Below are 19,229 nucleotides of genomic sequence, written 5' to 3'. Positions count from 1 at the left end.
CCCTTCATCATCGCTGCTTGCACTTCCCTGTGCCGGCAGCAGTGATGGTCTCTGCCAGCCCCAGAGTGTGAGCAGCCTTGTCTGGGACTGATCAATGCCCCTGGCACTTCCTTCCAAAACCCCAGGAAAAACAATTAAAACCCGATCGATCCTGCAGGCAGCTTTGAATATGCATAAGTGCACACTTGACCTTCAGTGGTCAGGCCAACTTCCACCCCAGCTGCTTAGGTAGTTTGCTCAGGTATTGCGGCTGTACCGAATGACCTTGATCAGGAAAAGCAGAAGGCGATGCAGAGATGGGCCCGGTGCTGATCCGGGGGCTGGGGCACGTGATGCCAGCTCCCTGCTGCTGCTGCTGCTGCTGCTGCTGCAGAGCCAGGGGAGGCAGGCTGAGCCTGCCAGTACCACCCAGCTGCCAGGAGCTTTCCAAAGCTGTCCCCAAGGCTTTCCCGGGATCCTGCCACCATCCCTCTGTGCTACCTCAGTTGCTTCTGGCCAGAGTCCAAGGGATGTCTGGGCTGGGAAGGCAGCCTGCAATGTGGTAGTTCCCTGCGCAGGGACACCCCTGGTCCTTCCCCATCCTGGGATACTGCTTCCCCAGAGATGGCCCCCACTGCTGTCAATCCACTGGAGCTGAGCATGGGAGCCTTCCTATGCTCTGCCTGGGTTTGCTTTGTTGGATGGTGCCCAGGAGAGGGAACAGCAGTGGAACCACTTCTGCCACCTGGAAGCTGGGTGGCAGGGTCCCATCCTGCACCCCAACCTCTGGCTCCCCCCACCCCGTGGCTGGCTAGCCTGCATCCCGATCGTAGCAGGGAACATACCACAGCGTGTTTGTCAAAGGCGAGGAAATCTCCCCGTTGTGTACACAAAGTGTAATTTCAGTGAATTATGCATAGACTTAATTAGGAGTTTTAATTGCTAATCATCTCCCAACAGGATTAGCAATGCTGTCTATTAATTATCTGTGGAGCCCTCTGTTTTGCTAAGGCAGGAGTAACAAAGCAGCATGAATGGCTACATGGGCCACTAATAAATTAACTCCCCCAAGCCCCGTGGCTCCCGGGGGGCTGCCAGCAGAAGGGGCTGCTAGGGGCCAGACCTGCCTGCTATAGACAGAGCAGCAGGTAGCAGGGAAGAGGGGCTGGCAGGAGGTCCCAGCAGCAGGCAGGCAGCAGGTGGGCTGGTGGGGGACACCTCTCTCAGCTCTGGTCACCCAGTTCATCCCCATTCCTGCTGCAGAGCATCTCCCTGGCATTTGCAGCCTGCGGAGGGTGTCGGCAATGCCTGCCACACTGTGGCTGCGGTTAGCGATGATCCCCCGCTGCAGGAGGGAGATAGGGGCTGCTGGATTGACCTGATCTCATCTGGGGACAATGGCCCTCACGGCAGCAAAGATAGCACCAGCATGAGCGACGCTAAGCCCACGCACCCTTCTTACTGCTCACAATGCGTTCCGAGCTTAATTCCTCGAGATGAAGAAGATACGTGGCTGTCAGGCTGTAATTACAGCCATGCGTGTGACATGGAGGCCTGGCTGCTTTTATGTTTGCCTTGTCCAGTGGGTTTTTGTGCTGCTTGGGCTCTCAGCTGCTTGGCTCCTCCTGGAAGCCCTGCCAGGGGATGCCGTGGGTATGAAGCAGGCTCTCTCTGGCCAGGCTGCAGGCTCTGTGCAGTGGGGTGAGCAGTGCTGGCTCCCAGTAGGATTTGTCCCAGTGATGGAGGGAACAGAGGCAACTGGGGCTTGGGGGTGGAAAGGAGAGGGAGCTGGGAGGGCTGTTCTTGCCAGAAGAGAAGGGGCCTGCTGGCCAGGCCAGCCCGGGAATAAACACCCCTTTCCAAACCCCCTGACCCCTATTGGCGACCCTGTTAAGGCGGGAGTGGGTGGATGTTTTTGGAGCAACTAAGGGACATAGGGGACAAGCTTATAGCCCTTGGCTTGCCCGCCAAAACATGGCAAAGGTGGCCTTGAGTGATGCAACTCCCTCCATCACAAGGGTTTTCAGGTGTACAGGACACCACTAGAGGCTCTGAACACCTCTAAGGAGAATCAGGTGGGACAGGACAGGGTGAGAACACTTTGTGTGGGCAATTCCTGAAGAGCAGCTGCGAGGGTGATGTGTGGGTCCACACTGAACACGGTGAGCACAGACACACACCAGCCGCTGAACACAGACCTACTCCAGCCCCAAGAGCAGTCAGACCTGGGCAAGTACAGATCATCCCTGCACATGGGCTGTGTCTGACCCTCTGCTTCTCTCTTCCAGGCGTACAGCTTTGCCATGGGGAGTTGGCCAAAGAACGGGCTCTTAGACATGAACAAAGGACTGAACCTACAGCACATAGGGAGGCCTCACAGCGGGATAGGTGAGTGATGCTGCCCCATGCCATTTCCATCTCCACAGCTGCCGCTCCGAGAATGTGGGATGTGCCTCGGCTCTAAGACATTGTCCAGTCTGGGGTGCTGAGAACAAGCCAAAGGGCTGAAGAGTCCCCAGCTGGTGGAAGGGACGAAGATGTGTCAGGGCAGAATGGGCACATGGATGACTTCTCTGTCCCTTGCACATGCTGGTGTGCCAGATATACCTGCCTGTCCCTCTGGCTGGGGAGCTGCTTCTCTCCTAGACTGCTCTAGCAGTGCTTGGGTTAGGGTTGGATGTGGTCAGCACTAGGTGCCTGGAGCACAGCACAAGAGTCCCCAGGCTGGGTGGGATGCTCTCCCTGTTTGACCAGTCCTCCAGTTGCTCTGGATGCTGCAGTCCTTGGAAAGGAGGCTGTGCTGTCTGGCTTGGGAACTGGCTGGAAACACACTGCAGAGTTAAGATGCATGATCCCAGCTGGAGAACTGAATCATCATCCTGTTTGTTAACACATCTGATGAGCTTTGTGGTCCTGCAGTGTGCTCCAAGATAAAGTGATCAACAGTGCTCTAAGATAAACAGTGGCAGAGTTCCATGTATCCCCCAACTCCTCTGCACCAGGGATCAAAGTGATATGAGGGAGACCTGGCCCAGGACACTGAGGCCATATATCTGCCTGCTGCTTAACACTGGGGATGCAGAGCTGGTACAGCAGCAGGCTGTGGTACAGGCAGGAGCTCAGATTTACTGGGCTATAGACAGGGCTGTGACTCAGGGCTGCATCACTCTTGTCTGTCTTGTTTCTCTGTGGAGCAGTAGATCACCTCTTGGAGACCAGTGGTCAGGTATTTTCTCTGCCTCCCAGCCCTTCATCCACAGTGACTTTTGAGCATTAAAGTTTGCAAGGAGGTAAGATTTACTTGGAAAAGTCACTGGCTACCTAGGCCTTCAAGAGGCTGTTTAATATTGTTTCAAGACTCTAACCATTAAACTCTCCAATCAATCCAAGTTAAGGAGATGAATTATTTAAAGCTCACCAGCTTTTAATTAGCAGGGTCCTTTTGAACTATGGATCTGGTTGCATTATTGACAGAGGTAGCATTAAAATTTGCTTCCCTGCCTGGGAGCAGATTTGCCTGGATTGTGTGCCATGTTGGGAGGCTCATGAGGAGGGAGCAGGAATTGCCGGAGTTGTGTGTGCATGTCCTGCTCCGGGGACTTGGGCTTTTTCTGGGTTTTTCAAGTAGATGCAGAGTTGGTTTCTGCCTCATCATTCCTCATTTTATGTGTGTGATGAGTTCTCTTGTTGCTGCCATCCCTTACTCCAACAAAGTGTCCCCATTCTCTGTAGTATCATCTGTCTGCTGTTGGTTTCTCCCCTTTATCTCAGTACTGTTGTCTTGCACAGGTGTGAATCCTGTGCCTGACAGAGTTCTGGGATTTGCTGTTCATGTCCCTCCTCATTCCAGTCCTTTAGGAGAGTTTTGCCAAACTCCCTCTGTGGAGGAGTTCTGCCAGTACAGCGTGAGCCAGCGAGGCCCAGCACCCAAGCTCCCTTCTTGCAGTGCTCCATCCCAGTGAACCTGCCTTTCCCTTACCTCTCTCTTCTTCATGCTTTTGACTGCCCATGCGTCAGGGCTGGGAGGTGCCATCCATCCCTTTCCCTGCTCAGGGCTGCCCCTTCCTTTCTCTCTCTGCCTGTAAGGAGCCTTGATCCCAACACAGCCCTACTTCTCAGCTGAATAAAGGACTGCCAGCCTCTCACTGTCCACAGTGAAACAAGGAGCTGGCTGTGGATCTGGGGATGGTCCCATGCCATCTAGAGCCTCCCTTCTCTTTCTGCTCAGCCCTGGAGTGCAGCAGTGTTTAGGGAATGTTAGGGAGCTGAGAGGAGGCTTCCTGGGTCATCTAAGGGGGGGATCAGCCTCTGATTTTCATGGCCCTTGTGGGTCACTGATGGCCAAAAATCTGCAAACCAAAGAGGACTTAGAAGGGAGCAGCAAGGAGATTTGATAGCCAGTCTCAGCAGTTTCACAGGTAGCATGAAGTGTAAGAGTGTCTGTGCAGCTCCTTTCCTGGCAGTCTGGGGAGCCTCAGCACGCTCATTCGCTTACGCAGGAATGCACAACACGGATGTTTCCCTTCAAATCTGACAGAAAAATTGCAGTGGATAGCCACTTGTTTTTGCAAACAATTTGCAAGGAATTTTGCCATCTTGCCTGATGGATTCTGTATTGCTTTGTTTCCAAATCACTCTCTGTTTCACTGTCTCAGCAGGTATCTGTTGCAAATCCCTGCACTTGACATGCCCTGGGACCAGTCCTGCTCTATGCTTCATCTTCTTTCCTTCATCGAGTTCAATATCTGCAGAGTTCAGGGTGCTTGACACCCTGCAGGGCCAAGGCCACATCCTGGATGGGAACCACCTTTAGCATCCAGTGGATGCAGGCAGGATGGGCTCATGCTGGAGTCTCCCTCCATTTCCTGGAACACACAGCTGCACATAGAGCAAGCTGCTGCACAGAGCTCATGTTCTAGCTTTTGTCTGGTTTCTGTTCCTGAGCAAGTGAGCTGCAAAGCTTATTGAGGGGCTAGAAGAATGATTTGTGTTCCCAAATACACCAAAGTGCATCTGCATGCACTTCAAATACAGCTGCTTTGGGGTGGGGTGGGTGCAGGTGTGGTGCCATTGTGTTCTTGAGAGGGAAAAGGCAAAGGAAGGGGGGAAATTTAAATATTTCAGGATAAGGAGATAGAAAAGTCCTGCTCCAGAGGGTGAGGATGCAGGAATTCCTTGGGAGATCAGAAAGGAGTAAAAGGGGTATAAAGCCTATTCTTTCATGCCCTTTCCCAGGTTGATGTTTCAGCTCTAAGGATTCCTTCTGAGCTGAATGTGTCCCTGGAGACTAGAGAGGATATTTTAATGCAATTTCCATCTCTTCTCTAACACAGGTTAGATACGTGTCAGCTCCAGAGTGGGCTGTAGAATCTTGGGGAGAGGAACTTCTCTTTGTCTGCTGTTTTCTTGGCCCTCAGCAAAATGAAGTTGAGTTTTGCCAAGAAGTTACTCAGTCTTACATATATGGGGACATTGCCATTCTTAACACATGTGTTTGAGGCGGTGCTTGCCAAAAACAAGCTGCAGCTTTTACTGGGAGTCTTGGCAGGCAAAGACCAGCATTCACAGGCTCCACACCAGTGGAGCTGGGTGCCTGTGTTGGGGTCTCTCTGCTGGGAGTCAGACACTCATACAAATCAGAAGGATTAAAATCTCGGGTTTTAGTTGTGATTTAAATCAGACAGCAGATCACCTACATTCAGAAATTGATTTTCTTCTGGTTTTGTTTTTTTTTAAATGTGTTTCCCTGAAAAAAAGGTCAAATTTTACTGAACAGCACCTATCAAACCAAGTGCAGCTTTCGTTACTACTGCCCAGTTGTTAAATCTGGTTATTCTTTTACTCATCCAATACTCTATTTTTGCTACATTTATTTTGATTGATTATGTAACATAATATGCCTTCGGTCTTAGTTTTTAAATATTTTTTACATTAGAAAAACGGTGAATTACTGTTTGTTCTTGAAGAGCTGGTGATTAAATTATTACTCATGATTGCTCTTTTAGATGAAAACTGTAATGCCATGCTAAAGTACCTCAGCGGTAGTTAGAATTGATTTTATTAGGAAAATCCTCTTTCCCTTGCAAATATTCACTACGGAAGGAAACGTAAATTTCAGAATACTTTTTAGGTAAAAAAAACCCTGGTACATGAAACCAGTGGGCTGGAAGAGTGTTTCTGGAAACCAGCCTTTCAAGGTGTTAGAATGAGTGCATCTCATCCTGTCTCACCTTAGTTGGTTGGTTTGTTTGTCTTCGCTTATTATGGAAAGATAAGAGACAAACCTTTTTTATTTTCAATCCTTTGTTGTTTCTCAGCTCTGAACTAGCCAATTCTTCAACTGAAAATACACCAAAACCAGCAAAAAATTTCCAAAACTGCAAAAGTAGCAGCTCCTACTGGGAAAGTTTTATTCTCATTTGTCAGCTCTGCTTCCCTCTTGAGTGCATTGACTGTCTTGAAAATATGACATTACTCCTTGCTACTGATCTTTTCTGAATCTAATTGAATGTAATTGAATCTTTAAATTTAGGATTTAGCACATACATTATTGTGATTTTAGATTTAGATGTAAATGTCTGGTTTGGGGTTTGTTTGGTTTTTATTTTTCTTTTTAGGGGAAAGACAGTAACTAGGCTGCTGTGCCTCTTGCTAGTGAACCGTCCTAGTACCATCCCAGGTGACCAGGAGACCTGGTCCCATAATAGCACCCATCTTGACATGGTGCCCTCACTGTTTTACACCAGCTGTCATAACCCTGTGAGCCCTGAGCCTCTGCACAGATGGCTTCACCATCTTCCCTGTTCCACAGTTCCCTTGCTGGGGCGGTGCCATGCTCCCTCTGTGGGGGGATCTCTGCCCGTGCCAAACAGAGCAGCCCCACCTGCCTGGGCAGGTCAGCAGCCCATGCAGTGAGCGACCCAGCAAGGCACCGTGCCTCCCTGGCTCCATCTCTCTCTTTTCATTTACTGATTGGAAATCTCGGAAGGTTAGGGTGTGATATTGTTCCTGATCCAGAGCATTAATTAGGCCTCGGAAAGAAGAAGAGGAATTGCGTGTTTTTAACAGTGAGGTTAATGGGATGCTCGCAGAGTAGACAGTTTTAATGAGCTTCAACTCGATGTGCAGTGAGTTTACTCTTTGTGTTAAAAGGGTCACACTGCAGTAGTTTGATGTGGATTGTCTCCTGGCCCCCAATGTCATAGGTGAGCGTCTGTCAGAGTCCAGTCAGAGCGCATTTACTTAGTGACACAATTCTAATTAACTACCTCGAGCTGCCACCGCCGCGGGGAGCCGGGGCAGCGCCTGCCAGGGTGCCCGGTGCAGCCATCCCTCTCTCTGCAGCTCTGTCTCGCTGTGCTGGACTGCTCCCCACGCCGATGCCGCAGGAGAGGGCGGCGAGGGCTGTGCTCACCAAGCGCAATGGCAGGTGACAGGCCACCTGCCCTAATGGGGCCTGGGGCTGTCAGTGCCAGCTCTCCCCCTGGAGCTTGGCGGGGGCGGATGAGGCTGTGCCTCACCCTGCAAGGTGCTGGAGGTGTGTGGTCCTGGCAGCTTGCTGGCCATATTTCCACCTGCTCTCACTCTTTCCTGTTTTCCTTTCCTGTCTTTCCTGCCTCTCCCAGCATCTGTGGGATACTCTGTCATCCTTGGTACCCACCTGCCTCCCCTGCATCACAGCAGGGAGAACAAGGCGGTGGACAGCATTTTGTGAAACTTCCGTTCATGTTTTTCACTACTTTTCATCCCACCCCACGTGGCAGAGCCAGTCCCACCATCCTGGTCCATCCCAGGGTGTGGGACAAGCCCCAGAGAACCTTGTGCTCCCCCAGAGCAGGCATACCGCATTCTTTTTGAGCTTTTCACTTCTCAGCAGAGGTGACACTTGCACAGCACCATCCTTCTGCTGAGGGATCCTGAGAGGGAGAGCTGAGAACGGGGCTCACTCCTGTGGAATGGGGCACTGCCCTGCACACAGTGACCCCTGCTCAAGGCAGAAGGGGAAGGACTCTGAATTAAATAATTAAAAGAGACTTAAGTAAAAATCAACAGAAATGTCACCAAATGAGCAGTGTCATTTTAAATTAGCGCTCATAAAGGTCAGGCAGATCCAGAACAGGTGGAGCGGCTGCGTGCCGGGTGTCACAGCCAGGCGGCGTGTCCCGGCACCAGGCAGGGTGCAGGGCCCTGCACAGCCACTTGTGGGGCCATGGGCACAGGGACAGCGTGGCCGAGGGGTGAGGGGTCCTGCTGCAAGCACCGGGCCCCACATCCCTGAGGAGCGGCGGGGAGGGAGGGCTGGCCAGGGCAGCCGGTTAGAGGACGAGCAACTGTCAGAGTCCAGTCAGAGCACATTAACGCGGTGACATGATTCTAATTAACTACCGTGAGAGGTGTCACAGCTGGAAAAGCAGTGAGCAGAGACAAGCTTTTAAAAAAAGAAAAAAGCAATGTGACAGTCTTTTTTTTTTCCTTTTTCTTTTTCTTTTCTTTCTCCTTTTTTTTATTTTTTTTTTTTTTTTACTCTTGTGTGCTCTCTCCCCTCCATGTGGGAGTGGATCTAAAGATAATTAGGATGTCTGGCTGCCTGGGAACCTGAGCCGGGGCTCTTTTGCTTTCAGTCATTTAAGTTTTCGACATCTCTCTGAAGGGACTTGGTGGCGCAGTGGATTACTGCGCACCAGAGTGACAGAACACTCTTCTAATCGTAAACCCTTTTTAGAGAGGATTCTGCTCTCCCTTTTTCCCCTGGAGCAGCAGGGGGTATGTTCTGATCACTGCAGCTCTGTTCCCATACATGCTACAATGGGAAACTCAAGGTCTTTCAGCTGTTTCCTGCAGTTAACAAAGGAGGCACAGAAGAAAGAAAGGAAGGATGATTGAGTGTTTGTGTTGACTGCACTCACCCCTCCATCCTACCCTGCCAAAAGTTGGTCATGTGCCCATCTGACCCCTGACTGCGTGACAGGAGTGTGATGGGTTTGTCACACCTTGTCCTTGGCTGAGGGCTCGAGGTCCCCGGAGAGCAGCCTTTGGAGGAAGTGTGATGGCTGCAGGGACTTCAACTGCCTGAGAAAAGTCAGGGTGCTTCCATGTGCTTCTCCCAGCCCCCAGGCAGGCAGTGGCAGTGCCTGCTCCCTGGGGATGTGTGGAAGGTATGCTCAAGTCCCTCTCTTCTGGCTGGAAGCAGTTGTTTGCAGCACCAGGGTTAGACTGAAGATTTAAGAGGATTTCTGGATTGTTTGCTGTGCTGCAGTGCCTGCGAGGCCCAGCTGCAAACCGGGGCAAGTCTGTCTCAAGCCTCAGATCTGGCTGATCCCCAGCAGGACGGTATTGCCGTCATCTTGGAGCTGTCCTTTGGCACAGCAGCGGCTCTACTCTTTCCTCTGGCTTCTGGTTTTAGGAGTAGTGGTGGGGACTGTCTCCCTTGGCAAGATTTGCTGTCCTTCCCTTCCTCCCTTCCACCCATGCCAGTTGTGGTTCTCAGCCCAACACCTGGCCCAATTTCTGTCCCCAGTGATAGATGAGAAACCTTTCAAATATAGTTTCATATCACTCTCAACATTTGTAGTGGGAGCACTGGGAGAGGCTGATGGTTTGTATTATTTGTATTATGTCTGCTCTGTTTTAGTAATCAGCCAGTCCCAAAACCAGGAGTGTGCAAACCTGAACTGATCTGTGCTGTAATGACCCTTACACTGCCTTGTACCCATCACACTCCTGGCTGTTTGTCCAGTCTTTTTAGCTGTCTGTGGCTGAGCCTTGCAAAATATTCCCCTCAGACACTACTGGAACAACCCTTGCACTGCCCAAGCCCTGTCCAATATTGTGCTGGGCAGGTAGAACATCTTTGCTGGCATTTGTTCTCCTGCCCCTGTAACAGACAGCACTTCCCAAGCACCGTGATGCACCCTCTGACACAGTGAGATGTGTTAGGTGAGAAGCCCTGGAAGATCATTAACTTTCTACAGAGCTTTTTCTGTAGAAAGTAGCAATGTAAAACACCGAGTGACATTTTGATTTCCTGTAGATTCTTTTGGTGCCTTGGTGTCTCTGCAATATATCCCAGACAAGGCTAAATGGTGGCGTGTCTTCCCTTACCTGTGAGGAGAGGAAGAGTTTCCTGTTAATGAACATAAACATCTCAGTTAAGGGCACAGATTGCCTGCCTTGCTCCACCCTGGATTTTGGTGGAAGGTGTCTTTTAATGTCCTACTGTCCTGCAACAGCAGTGTCCCCAAATTTGCCTTTACATGACTGCATCCCGGGAGGGTCACAGGCATGCTGCTGTCCCTCTCAGGTTAGTCCTTGTCTCCAGAGTTTGAGCATCTACATTGTCCCCTCTCTGTCCTCCCTAGAATGTACAGGGCTGGTGAGCACTGTGGTCTGCCATTGTGAGGAGGAGAGACTCCTGCCCAAGTTTTAGTAAGGATCTGCCTTTAAGGAGAGTGATGGCAGAGGTGCAGAGGGAAGGCTGTGTCAGCAAGGGATGCCAGGTTTAGAGCTGCCCTGCTTCACCTAATGAGAACCGATTGCAAGGTGCAGGAGGGCAGGGGGTAGCAGTCAGCCAGAGAGACTCCACTGCAATTTAACAAGTTTTCATTCCCCTGAGTTCCCTGATAAGACCCCCCTCGAAGTCTGTACAGGAATTCATATGAATAGGATAATTAGGATATTTCAAAGCTGCGACCCTCAGAGGAGTCCTTGGATTAATCTGTTTTTTCGCTTAAAGACATCTGTAACTACAATCTTTGTTTCTCTCCTCTTCTTCTCCCCCTCCTTCTTTTCCCTTCTTGTCTGTCTCTGTATCTCCTGTCAAACCGTGGCAGACGTAAATGACAAAGAAATCAGAAAGAGAGATCAATGCAGTCCAAATTAGCACTTGGAGATAGACTGTGCTGGAGATGTCAGAGCCTGACCCCAGTTGATCTGCCAGCCTCCACTGGTGATATTATGCAAATTGCATCCATCTGGCAGAGCCCAGTAAAGGACTAATGGGGCAGGGAGGGGGCCAGGACCACGCACCTTTGGGAAGAGGAGAGAGATGGGGTCTTTGGGGAGGGGGGTTCATGATCGACAGGGGAGATAAAGTACTGTGTTGGCTTCCTTTGCACTCCTGGGTGGATTAAAAGCCAAACTCCAGATAAGAGATAACCAAACTTCATTTTGGTTTTTATTTTATTCCTTATTGCTCCCCCCACGCAACCTAGTACCAAAAAGAAGGGGGGAAAAAAAGGTGGTTCTTGGTGCTCGTTTCCTGCACGTCATTACCACTAATGGCAGTTTGAGGGGAGAGACAAAGTCAGGGAAAGAAAGCAAAAAAAAAAAAAAGCTGGCTGCTTAAAAGACTGTTGTAATAGGAGCATGGATAATAGAAATCTCAAATTACGGTGATCGCCTTGTTAAGAAGTTTGAAAATACAGCCAGATTGTCTTTAATGAGAGAAATATGGCTGTTAGTTAGTGAAGGAGGAGGGAATGGACCTTGTTTCAAGATCTATAGCTCACCCATCAAAGAGGCACTGTCTGTTTCATTTCAAAATCCTGCTCCTCTGCCTGATATTAAAAATAGTTGTTAAAGGCTTTGACTAGCAAGACGATTCTCTTTGACTTCCTACTCTCTTTCCACCTCCCCCAAAAGACTTGGCTAAGATAACTTCTGCTTTTAAAAAACAGCTAAGCAAGGAAAGAAAGAAAGAAAGAAAGAAAGAAAGAAAGAAAGAAAGAAAGAAAGAAAAAGACGAAAGTTTTGGGGGCTGCAGGATGATACTGCCCTGGCACTCCAGGGTGCCTGGAGCCTTAAGCCTGAGCACTGCCAGCACCGTGGCCATTCCCACCATGGCAGAGGGGAGCCTCCTCCATGCCATGTGCTGCTGTGCCAGGATGAGCGCCAGGATGAGATGTGGTAGACACCACTGCCTTCCTCTTGGGAGCCCTGACCCAGGCACAGGGCAGCAGTGGCTTTTTTGGCATCTGGACCCCCATTAAGTGCCATGATGCTTCTTTCCTTTGCTCTACCCTGAGCCTGAGAAGTGGCACCAGGCCAGGGTTGAGGATGCAGAGAAGAGCTCTGACAGAAGCCAGGTCTGGCAGCTGCCCTCCACCCCCGCCTCTTGTGAAGAGCTAAGGGGCACCTCTGTGCTGTTAGGCTCTGACCCGTAACTCCTGCCTCGCTGTGGTGCTGACAGTCCCCTCTTCATTCTCCCCTGATATCAAAGGATCACATTAATTGGTTTCAAGATCGTGGCCCCATGTCCTGAGCAGCCTGTTTAAGATAACGAACTCAGAGTGTGTTAATAGCTGCTATAGCTCAGCAGAGGATCTAGGGACAAGGCCTGGATGGGGAAGATGCTGCTGGGTGGGGAAGATGGGCATTGACACATAAAAGTCTATCCAATACTATGTTTTTCCCTCACTCCCAAGTTGCTAACATTTTGAAATCCCAGGGCAAAGGGGCACTGGCCAGAGGGGAGAGCTGCACCAGCCAAACTGTTGCCCTTTCCCAGCGTGGCCTTGCTCTTTTCATGGGTCTGCAGTGGGATCAGAGGTGATCTGCTCATATCCTCCATAGATTGAGACTCTTCCCAAAGGCAAAGCTGCCACTGCACAGGATGATCCCAGCTGTGCTGTTAATCACCCGAGTTCTGGCTTGTTCCTGATTCTGCAGGAGAGAGCCGCAGTGGGCTGCACCATGATGACAGTGTTTCCATCTGCTCCTGAGAGTCATGAGCAATCCTGCTCCAGCTTGGGTGGGAGCTGCATTCTTCTAACACAGAAGAGCCCAAGCAGCTTCTCCCAGCCTGGGCTCTGAACTGGGCTGCGAGTGTACAGGACCTGGAGGGGAGGCCGGAGGGGAGGGTCATGGTCACTGCTAAGGGTGGGTGTACTAGTCCATGCTGCTGGGACCAAGATTCCATGTTCAGTACTGTAGTCTGACATGTCTGTCCTGTGTGCTTGGAGGTCTCTGAAGAGATGGCATGAAGGAGGGGCTCAAGAGCTCCTATGAGTTTTTGGCCAGTTGATGGCCCAGGGATGCAGCAGAATCAGCTGGCTGGGCTGTCACGCGGGGTGGGCTGCAGAGCTGTCCTTCCTTATCCCCTCATGGCACAGAGCTGATCCTTAACCATGGAATACCCCTACCCAGAGATGTGATCCAAACCCCACAGTGATGGAGAGTGCCTGGTAGTCCTGGGTCACTTTTCCCACTATAATTAGCCTCATTGTTAATTACTTGCAGGCATGTGATGTGCAGGGGTAGCATCCATGCAGCCAGAGGGGCTGCCTCTGCACAGACCCTCCTGCAGTGCACCAACCCTGCACTGCTCTTTGTCTCCTGCCCACCTCAGCAGCAGGCATGGCACTGGTGCTGCTGGTTGCCTTGGCTTCCCAAGGCATGCATCTCCCTGCCTGCTGCCACCTCTCAGCCAGGCCCCAGAGGGAAGGGGATCTGTGCCCTGGCACTGCTACCACAGGAGCCTTTCCCCAGGGGCTCTGTGGATGGGGTGAGCCTGCAGACAGCAGGACCCCCAGCCCTTTGCCCTAAGGAGGGGCACAGCAGCACCACCTTACCAGGAAGCCCACTCCAGCCCTTAGCTGCCAACTGCTGAGTGCTGGGGGTGTCTGGGCCAGGTCCTCTCTCCCGTGCTGTATGTTTTCAGCAAGAGCCACTGATTTGGCTCTGTGTGCATGCCCAAGAATCTTAGGGCTTGGCAGCTGGGTCATCTCCAGCACCCACAAAGCCCCCTGCTCATGCTCTCCCTCTGAAAGTACATACATAACAGCTGAGAGAGGCAGAAGGGGAGAGAAAAGGAGAGACGCCAGCTTTGCCTCCATGCTCCCATCCAGAGCAATCTCCTAATGAGAAGAATATGGCTGCTAGTTAGCAGAGGGGTGTGTCCTGTAGGCTAAAATGAGATAGTTACACTGCACTGATTGAAGGTTGAGGTTAGAGGGCAGCACAATTATGTTCAGGAGATTCAAGGGCTCTGTTTGATGCAGCAGTTCTAAGCTCCCAGCCAGTGTCAGTAGTTTAGCTCAGGGTTTCTTTTTTTTTTTTTTTTTTTTTTTTTTTTGTGGGCTAAAGACAGGAAGGATAAAAACTATGGGAATGAGTTGTTTCTATTATTATAAAGTGGTGTGAGTTTTCTTTTTTCTAAACCACCAGTTCACCCCCCTTTTGCTTAACTGTTTCCTGATCATTATATTTTAAGCTGCTCAGAGGGAAGAAGAGCGCATCCCTTTCCCCCTGGAGAGCAGCTCTGAATTTCCCCCAGACAGGGAACGTGATTTTCTGTGTCCACTTCTGCTCAGTTCACTGACTACGGATCAGGAAAGCAATTAGCAGTTCAAATTATGCCAGCACCAAATTCTTTGTCTCAAAATCATGGGTTAAGAGTTGCAAAAGAACCTTAATTGTCTGGTGCTGAACTAGATGTTTTTTTCTCAAAGCATTTCCAGTGCTTAGGGCTGTTTGTGGGGGGAGCCTCTTGTGTTTTGAATACTGTGGATCCTTTTGCCAGAGCCTGCAGCGGTGTTCAGGCACTGCAGCAGCATCTCTGGACTCTTCAGCCTGTCTCCCATCATCAGGCTAGCTGCCTTGCAAGCAGCCATGCATCCATCTCAAGATGATCCTGGTCACTGTCATCCATCTCCACTGTCCTCTAACCCATGTGTAGCTCTCTGGTCGCTGCACACAGCCTCTGCCCACCTGCATGCACTGCAGGGAGATGAGGACCAAAGGGGCTGCTGGCCTGCAGCAGCAGCACATGGCAGCCCTGTGCTGCCCATGGAAGGAGCCTGTTCCTCTCTTGGTGACAGCACCAAGCCCTGCTGGGCTGAACACGAGGTGCTGGCCTGCCCATCTCATCCACCCCATCTTCAAGGGTGGACAAAGGGATGCCTGCCCCTTTCTCTCCTTGCCTGCTCCCCAGGGCCTTTTTTGTCCCAAGCCCACACTTCACATTGCCTTTTGATCTGAGTGACAGCCTGGTTTATTTACTCTAATGGTTCTCAGTTTTAAATGTTAATTCCTCCCTGAAGAAAATGTCTTTTCAGGATGAGTTGCCCATCAGCAGAGACATGGAGGGTGTGTTGGCATCCCCAACCTCTTGCAGAGCCAGGCCTTCACCCAACGGGCAGGAGCCTGGAAGGTGATGCCCAGGGAATGCCTCAGTCCCTGTCCCCACTGTGGCCTGGGCTGTCCCAGGGACACCTCCTTGCTGGGCACATCTAGGTGGGACAGATTCATCCTAGCATTGCAGTTCGTCCCTGTGCAGCCCGTTTGGCACAGTGCCACACACCACTGTCACAGCCCCCCATAATCCCAGCTGCAATTAGGGGTTGATGGATTGTCCCCAGGCCAGGGTCTCAGTACAGTGCCCTAAAAGGGATGAGGCACACACAGAGATGGGCAGGGGCCTGCTGGGCTGCCGCCATCCAACAACAATTTCTAATCTTGATTGGAGAGGAGGGCGGTGGGCTGGGGGGGAAGAATCAGAGATAAATGTTAGCTCATTTCTTAAGTAATTAGTTACCTCCTCATCCCCATGTTGTAATTGTGAACAAGCTGTAATGTTTAATTAGTGTGTAAATGAAACCCCAATTTCATAATGGCTGCGGTGACAGCGCTAAGTGAGACAGGCACAGAAGGGGCCGCATTGTTTCAGCAGGAGATGAAGCTGTCGCCCAGCAAGCCAAGCGTCTCTGGGAGAAAATGGAAATGATAAACGAAGTGAGGCTAATTAGCAAAATCCTACAGGCCCCACTGATGGTTCTCATCAAGGGGAGGTAATGAAGCGGGCGGGCCAAGCTGAGGGGGGATTAATTGGAGCTGATTGCTGCACATACAGGCACTGTAGAGCAGTGCATGCGGGGATGCAAACTTTCCTGCTTTTCTCCTCTTGCCTTCCCCCAGGACCTAGCTGTGGGTAGAGCCTGTAGGGAAGGCACAGGTGAGAGTCTGGTTCTGGAGCAGGCAGGACACAGGTGCAGAGGGGTGTTCCCTGCCTGCAAGTGTCTGGGCAGAGGCACAGGGGCACCCATCCCATGTGAAGAGCAGAGTATGAAGGATCTGAAACATTGGAGAGCTGCTACAGGGCTAGTTTATAGCACAAGGAGGATTATAGCTCTTCGTTAGCTGCCTTCAAGTCCCTCCTCCTGTGCTGACTGTATTTTGAGTGTAGACATTTGGAGAGTAAATAAAGCACCTCTGCATGATGGGTGCTAGGGAAGGGATGAGTCCTCCATGCTCCCCCTCTGGGTAAGAGTTTCTGCAGAGCTGTTACCTGTGGCACCACAGTGTGGCAACCGAGCCAGAGCTCGCTGTGGTGGGGGAACCTGGGGCATCGTGGAGCTGAACTTTATCCTTTCAAGCTGTGTAAGAAATGCCCTTTCTGCAGCTGTTGGCACACAACCCTGATCACATTGCATTACTTAGTGACATTTCAGGGTGCACATGGAGCCCCACTGCCAGTGGGCTCGGTCCCAAATGTCCCATCCCTGCTGCGGATGGGGTTCAGCTGCCTGCAGGCCAGGCTGCCCCACAACCTGCTCTTTACCTGCTGCCAACTCAATATCAGAAGTGAGCAAAAGCCTTGCCAAGCAGAAGAGAGGACAGCGATACCGCTCTGAGCTTGCATACGTTAGTCTGTCCAAGCAAGTTATTCATGGCTGCATGTGAAACCTTGGGACCATGAGCAGGTCTTTTCAGTGTCTCATCTCCTTTTCTGACAGAAAATGAGAGAGTGAGTTGTCTGCTTGACAAGTGCCCATGCTTGGCATGTCCAGTGCCTGCCCAGAGACATTGCATCCCTTCCTCAGGGCATCTCCAAGCCCCCCGCTGCCTCTCTTGCTGAGTAATGAGAGATTTCCCTGGGCCTCTGAGGGCTCTAAAGAGGGGCTGAGCAATATTATTTATTCAGTTGTTTACAGAAGCGTTTGATCGGGAATAGTTCTTCACTGCCAGCCTGTTGTGTATTATTCATTGCAATAATCTCTGCAGATTGTGATAAACTGTAACTGCGGCGGGGCAGTGCGGAGCTGGGCTGTGCTGCCACCGCTGCCTGCTCCGGCCTCTAAAATATCGGCAGCTGCAATCATAAATCTCAATTTACAAGTGGGACTATTGCACGGGGAGTTATAGTTATACTAATGATTACTTCTCTGTCTTATTTTTCATGTTGCAACAGAGTAATAAATTTTTAAAAACAGCCTGGGCAAAGCATCAGCAACGGCTGTGCATCCTCTCACACGCTGTCAGCAGAGAGGGGCATTCCTGTTCTCCAGCAGGCATCTCGCTGGTGAAGAGAGCTCAGCTCCCTGCATTGTTTTCCCTGCTGAGAATGGGGACTGAGCCCTGCATTTGTCACTGACCTAGTCTTTGTCAGTCAGACTTAGGAAATCCTGGGGTTTCTAAGGTGGGGATCTGATGACTGAGAGTGGAGCTGGCGTTTGAAGGGTGTATCTTATTCTTGTAGCTCACCACCCTCCCAGCACCGGGGCTTTCCCAGGCAGAGAGTTGGAAGCTGCCTTTTTGCAGACAGTGTGCCCACAGTGTGGAAATGGGGTGATGGCTTGGATGGTCCCACCTGAAGGAAAGCCCCCCTTCCTGGAGAATAGCAAGGGTCAGAAGAAAAGGCTTTGGGTTAGAGAAACTCAGACCTTGCTCCCATCCCCATGTGGGAGCAGTGACTCAGGGACACCCAGTGGCATCCCTCCTGGAGGAGTCACCATGGGGGCACCCCCCAAAGACCAAGTCTCTTGCCCAGAAGGACACGGGGTTCAGCGAGCATTTCCCAAGTGTTTATCACAGCTCCGAGGTCTGTGATGTGAGGCCTCTGATGGATGCCTCCATTCACAGACTTGACATTATGATGTACAGGGAGCCTAGAGATATATAGATTTTCAAAGTGGCCACTTTGAGCATAATTATAAATATCCAGCCTCTTTACATAGTGAATTGTTGCCAGGGAAAGAAGGACCCCAGGAGCTCTGAAATTTGGCATCTAGGATTTCTTGAGAAAGGAGCCTTGGCAGAGGTTTTCCACCCATTTTGGGGCCAGGAAGGCGTGGGTGTTAAGGGATGATGCTTTTCCCATCCTGAACCCCCCTGGCAGGTCCTCCCCCATTCCTCATGGTGCTGGCAGTGTCTCTCTGTGAGGGACATCTCCAAGGCACTGTCTTGGACCCTCACCTCCCCTGCTTGTCTGCAGCAGCACACTGTAATATGATTTTAACTGCTTCCGAGTGGCTGGCTCCCCTTCCAGATCACAGCACAGAGCACCAGGGGCATAACAGAGCTGGGAGCAGGTGCTCCTGGTCTCTGTGCCTGATCCATGGCCCCAGAGACACAACAAAGGAGAGATCTTCCCCTAGCTCATGGGTGGCTCATCTCCTTACACTAGCCCTTGGAGCATCCCAACCCACAGGGGAGGTGCTCAGCACAAAGAGATCAGTTTTCAGGTGAGCAAAAGATCCCCCAGCTGGATGGGTGCTGGATGCAAAACCAGCAGCTGAGACCCGGGCACAATCAGGAGCACTCCTACATGCCCTCCTTGGATTCACAGGCTCCTAGAAAAAAAGGCAGCTGTCCTTTCTAGAAAACCATCTGGAAGTCCCCTTATCATGCTTTTCTCTTGCCATTTGGATGATATCAGAGCATCGCCACGTCCATTGCTTGCTGGAGTGGGGTGGGTGTGCCCTGGGGAAGGTCTCTGCAGGCAGCTGTGTGCCCATCCCTGTGTGTGAGTGTCTAGGCTCAAACAGGCACCGGTTTGAGCCTTCCCCACCCTGGGACTGGGGCATGCTGGAATATTGCAGGGAAAAATGAAGAGAATGTTTGAGGATTTGTGTTCTGTTTGCGAGCAGGGTCTGGAGGAGAGAAGGTCAAAGAAGAAAATTGGAGCTGAATTTAAATCAATGGCAGGTAGAGATTAGAGCAGTGGCCCAATTAACTGCAGCAAGACAGGTGGAGGCTGGGGGAGGGCTCCAGCTCTCCAGGTTAGGATCCCTCATTGGACCCCAGTTCTGGTCCATGGAGATATGAATGAATGCTTCAGACAAAACAGGGAGCATGGCCAGGGACTTGGGATGGGGACTTTGTGCCAAGGACTTGCTGGTGGGTAATGGCTGGAGTAGCTGGAGGATGTGGATGGTAGCAGGAGACCTGGCTGGTTTGGTGTCAGATTGAATCCCACTCCCTCCTTCCTTCTCTGCACATCTTGCCAAGCTCAATCTACCTCTCCATCCACATAC

The 19,229-nt window shown here is 51.1% G+C and overlaps 1 protein-coding gene across 2 annotated transcripts in view; it reads left to right on the top strand.

The window, feature by feature from the left end:
* ERI3 (ERI1 exoribonuclease family member 3) overlaps window positions 1-19,229 on the top strand; it is a 129,481-nt gene that overhangs the window by 91,004 nt on the left and 19,248 nt on the right. For both annotated transcript variants that reach the window (XM_071436573.1, XM_071436574.1), the window contains exon 7: window positions 2,268-2,367. In XM_071436573.1, coding sequence (XP_071292674.1) covers window positions 2,268-2,367 — 100 coding nt within the window. The remainder of the gene's footprint in view (window positions 1-2,267; window positions 2,368-19,229) is intronic.

This window comes from Agelaius tricolor, unplaced genomic scaffold, assembly GCF_023055355.1.
Source record: "Agelaius tricolor isolate 1412-34295 unplaced genomic scaffold, bAgeTri1.0.p SCAF_11, whole genome shotgun sequence".
NCBI classification, from domain to species: Eukaryota; Metazoa; Chordata; class Aves; order Passeriformes; family Icteridae; genus Agelaius; species Agelaius tricolor.
This window is presented reverse-complemented; position numbering and strand designations above follow the sequence as displayed.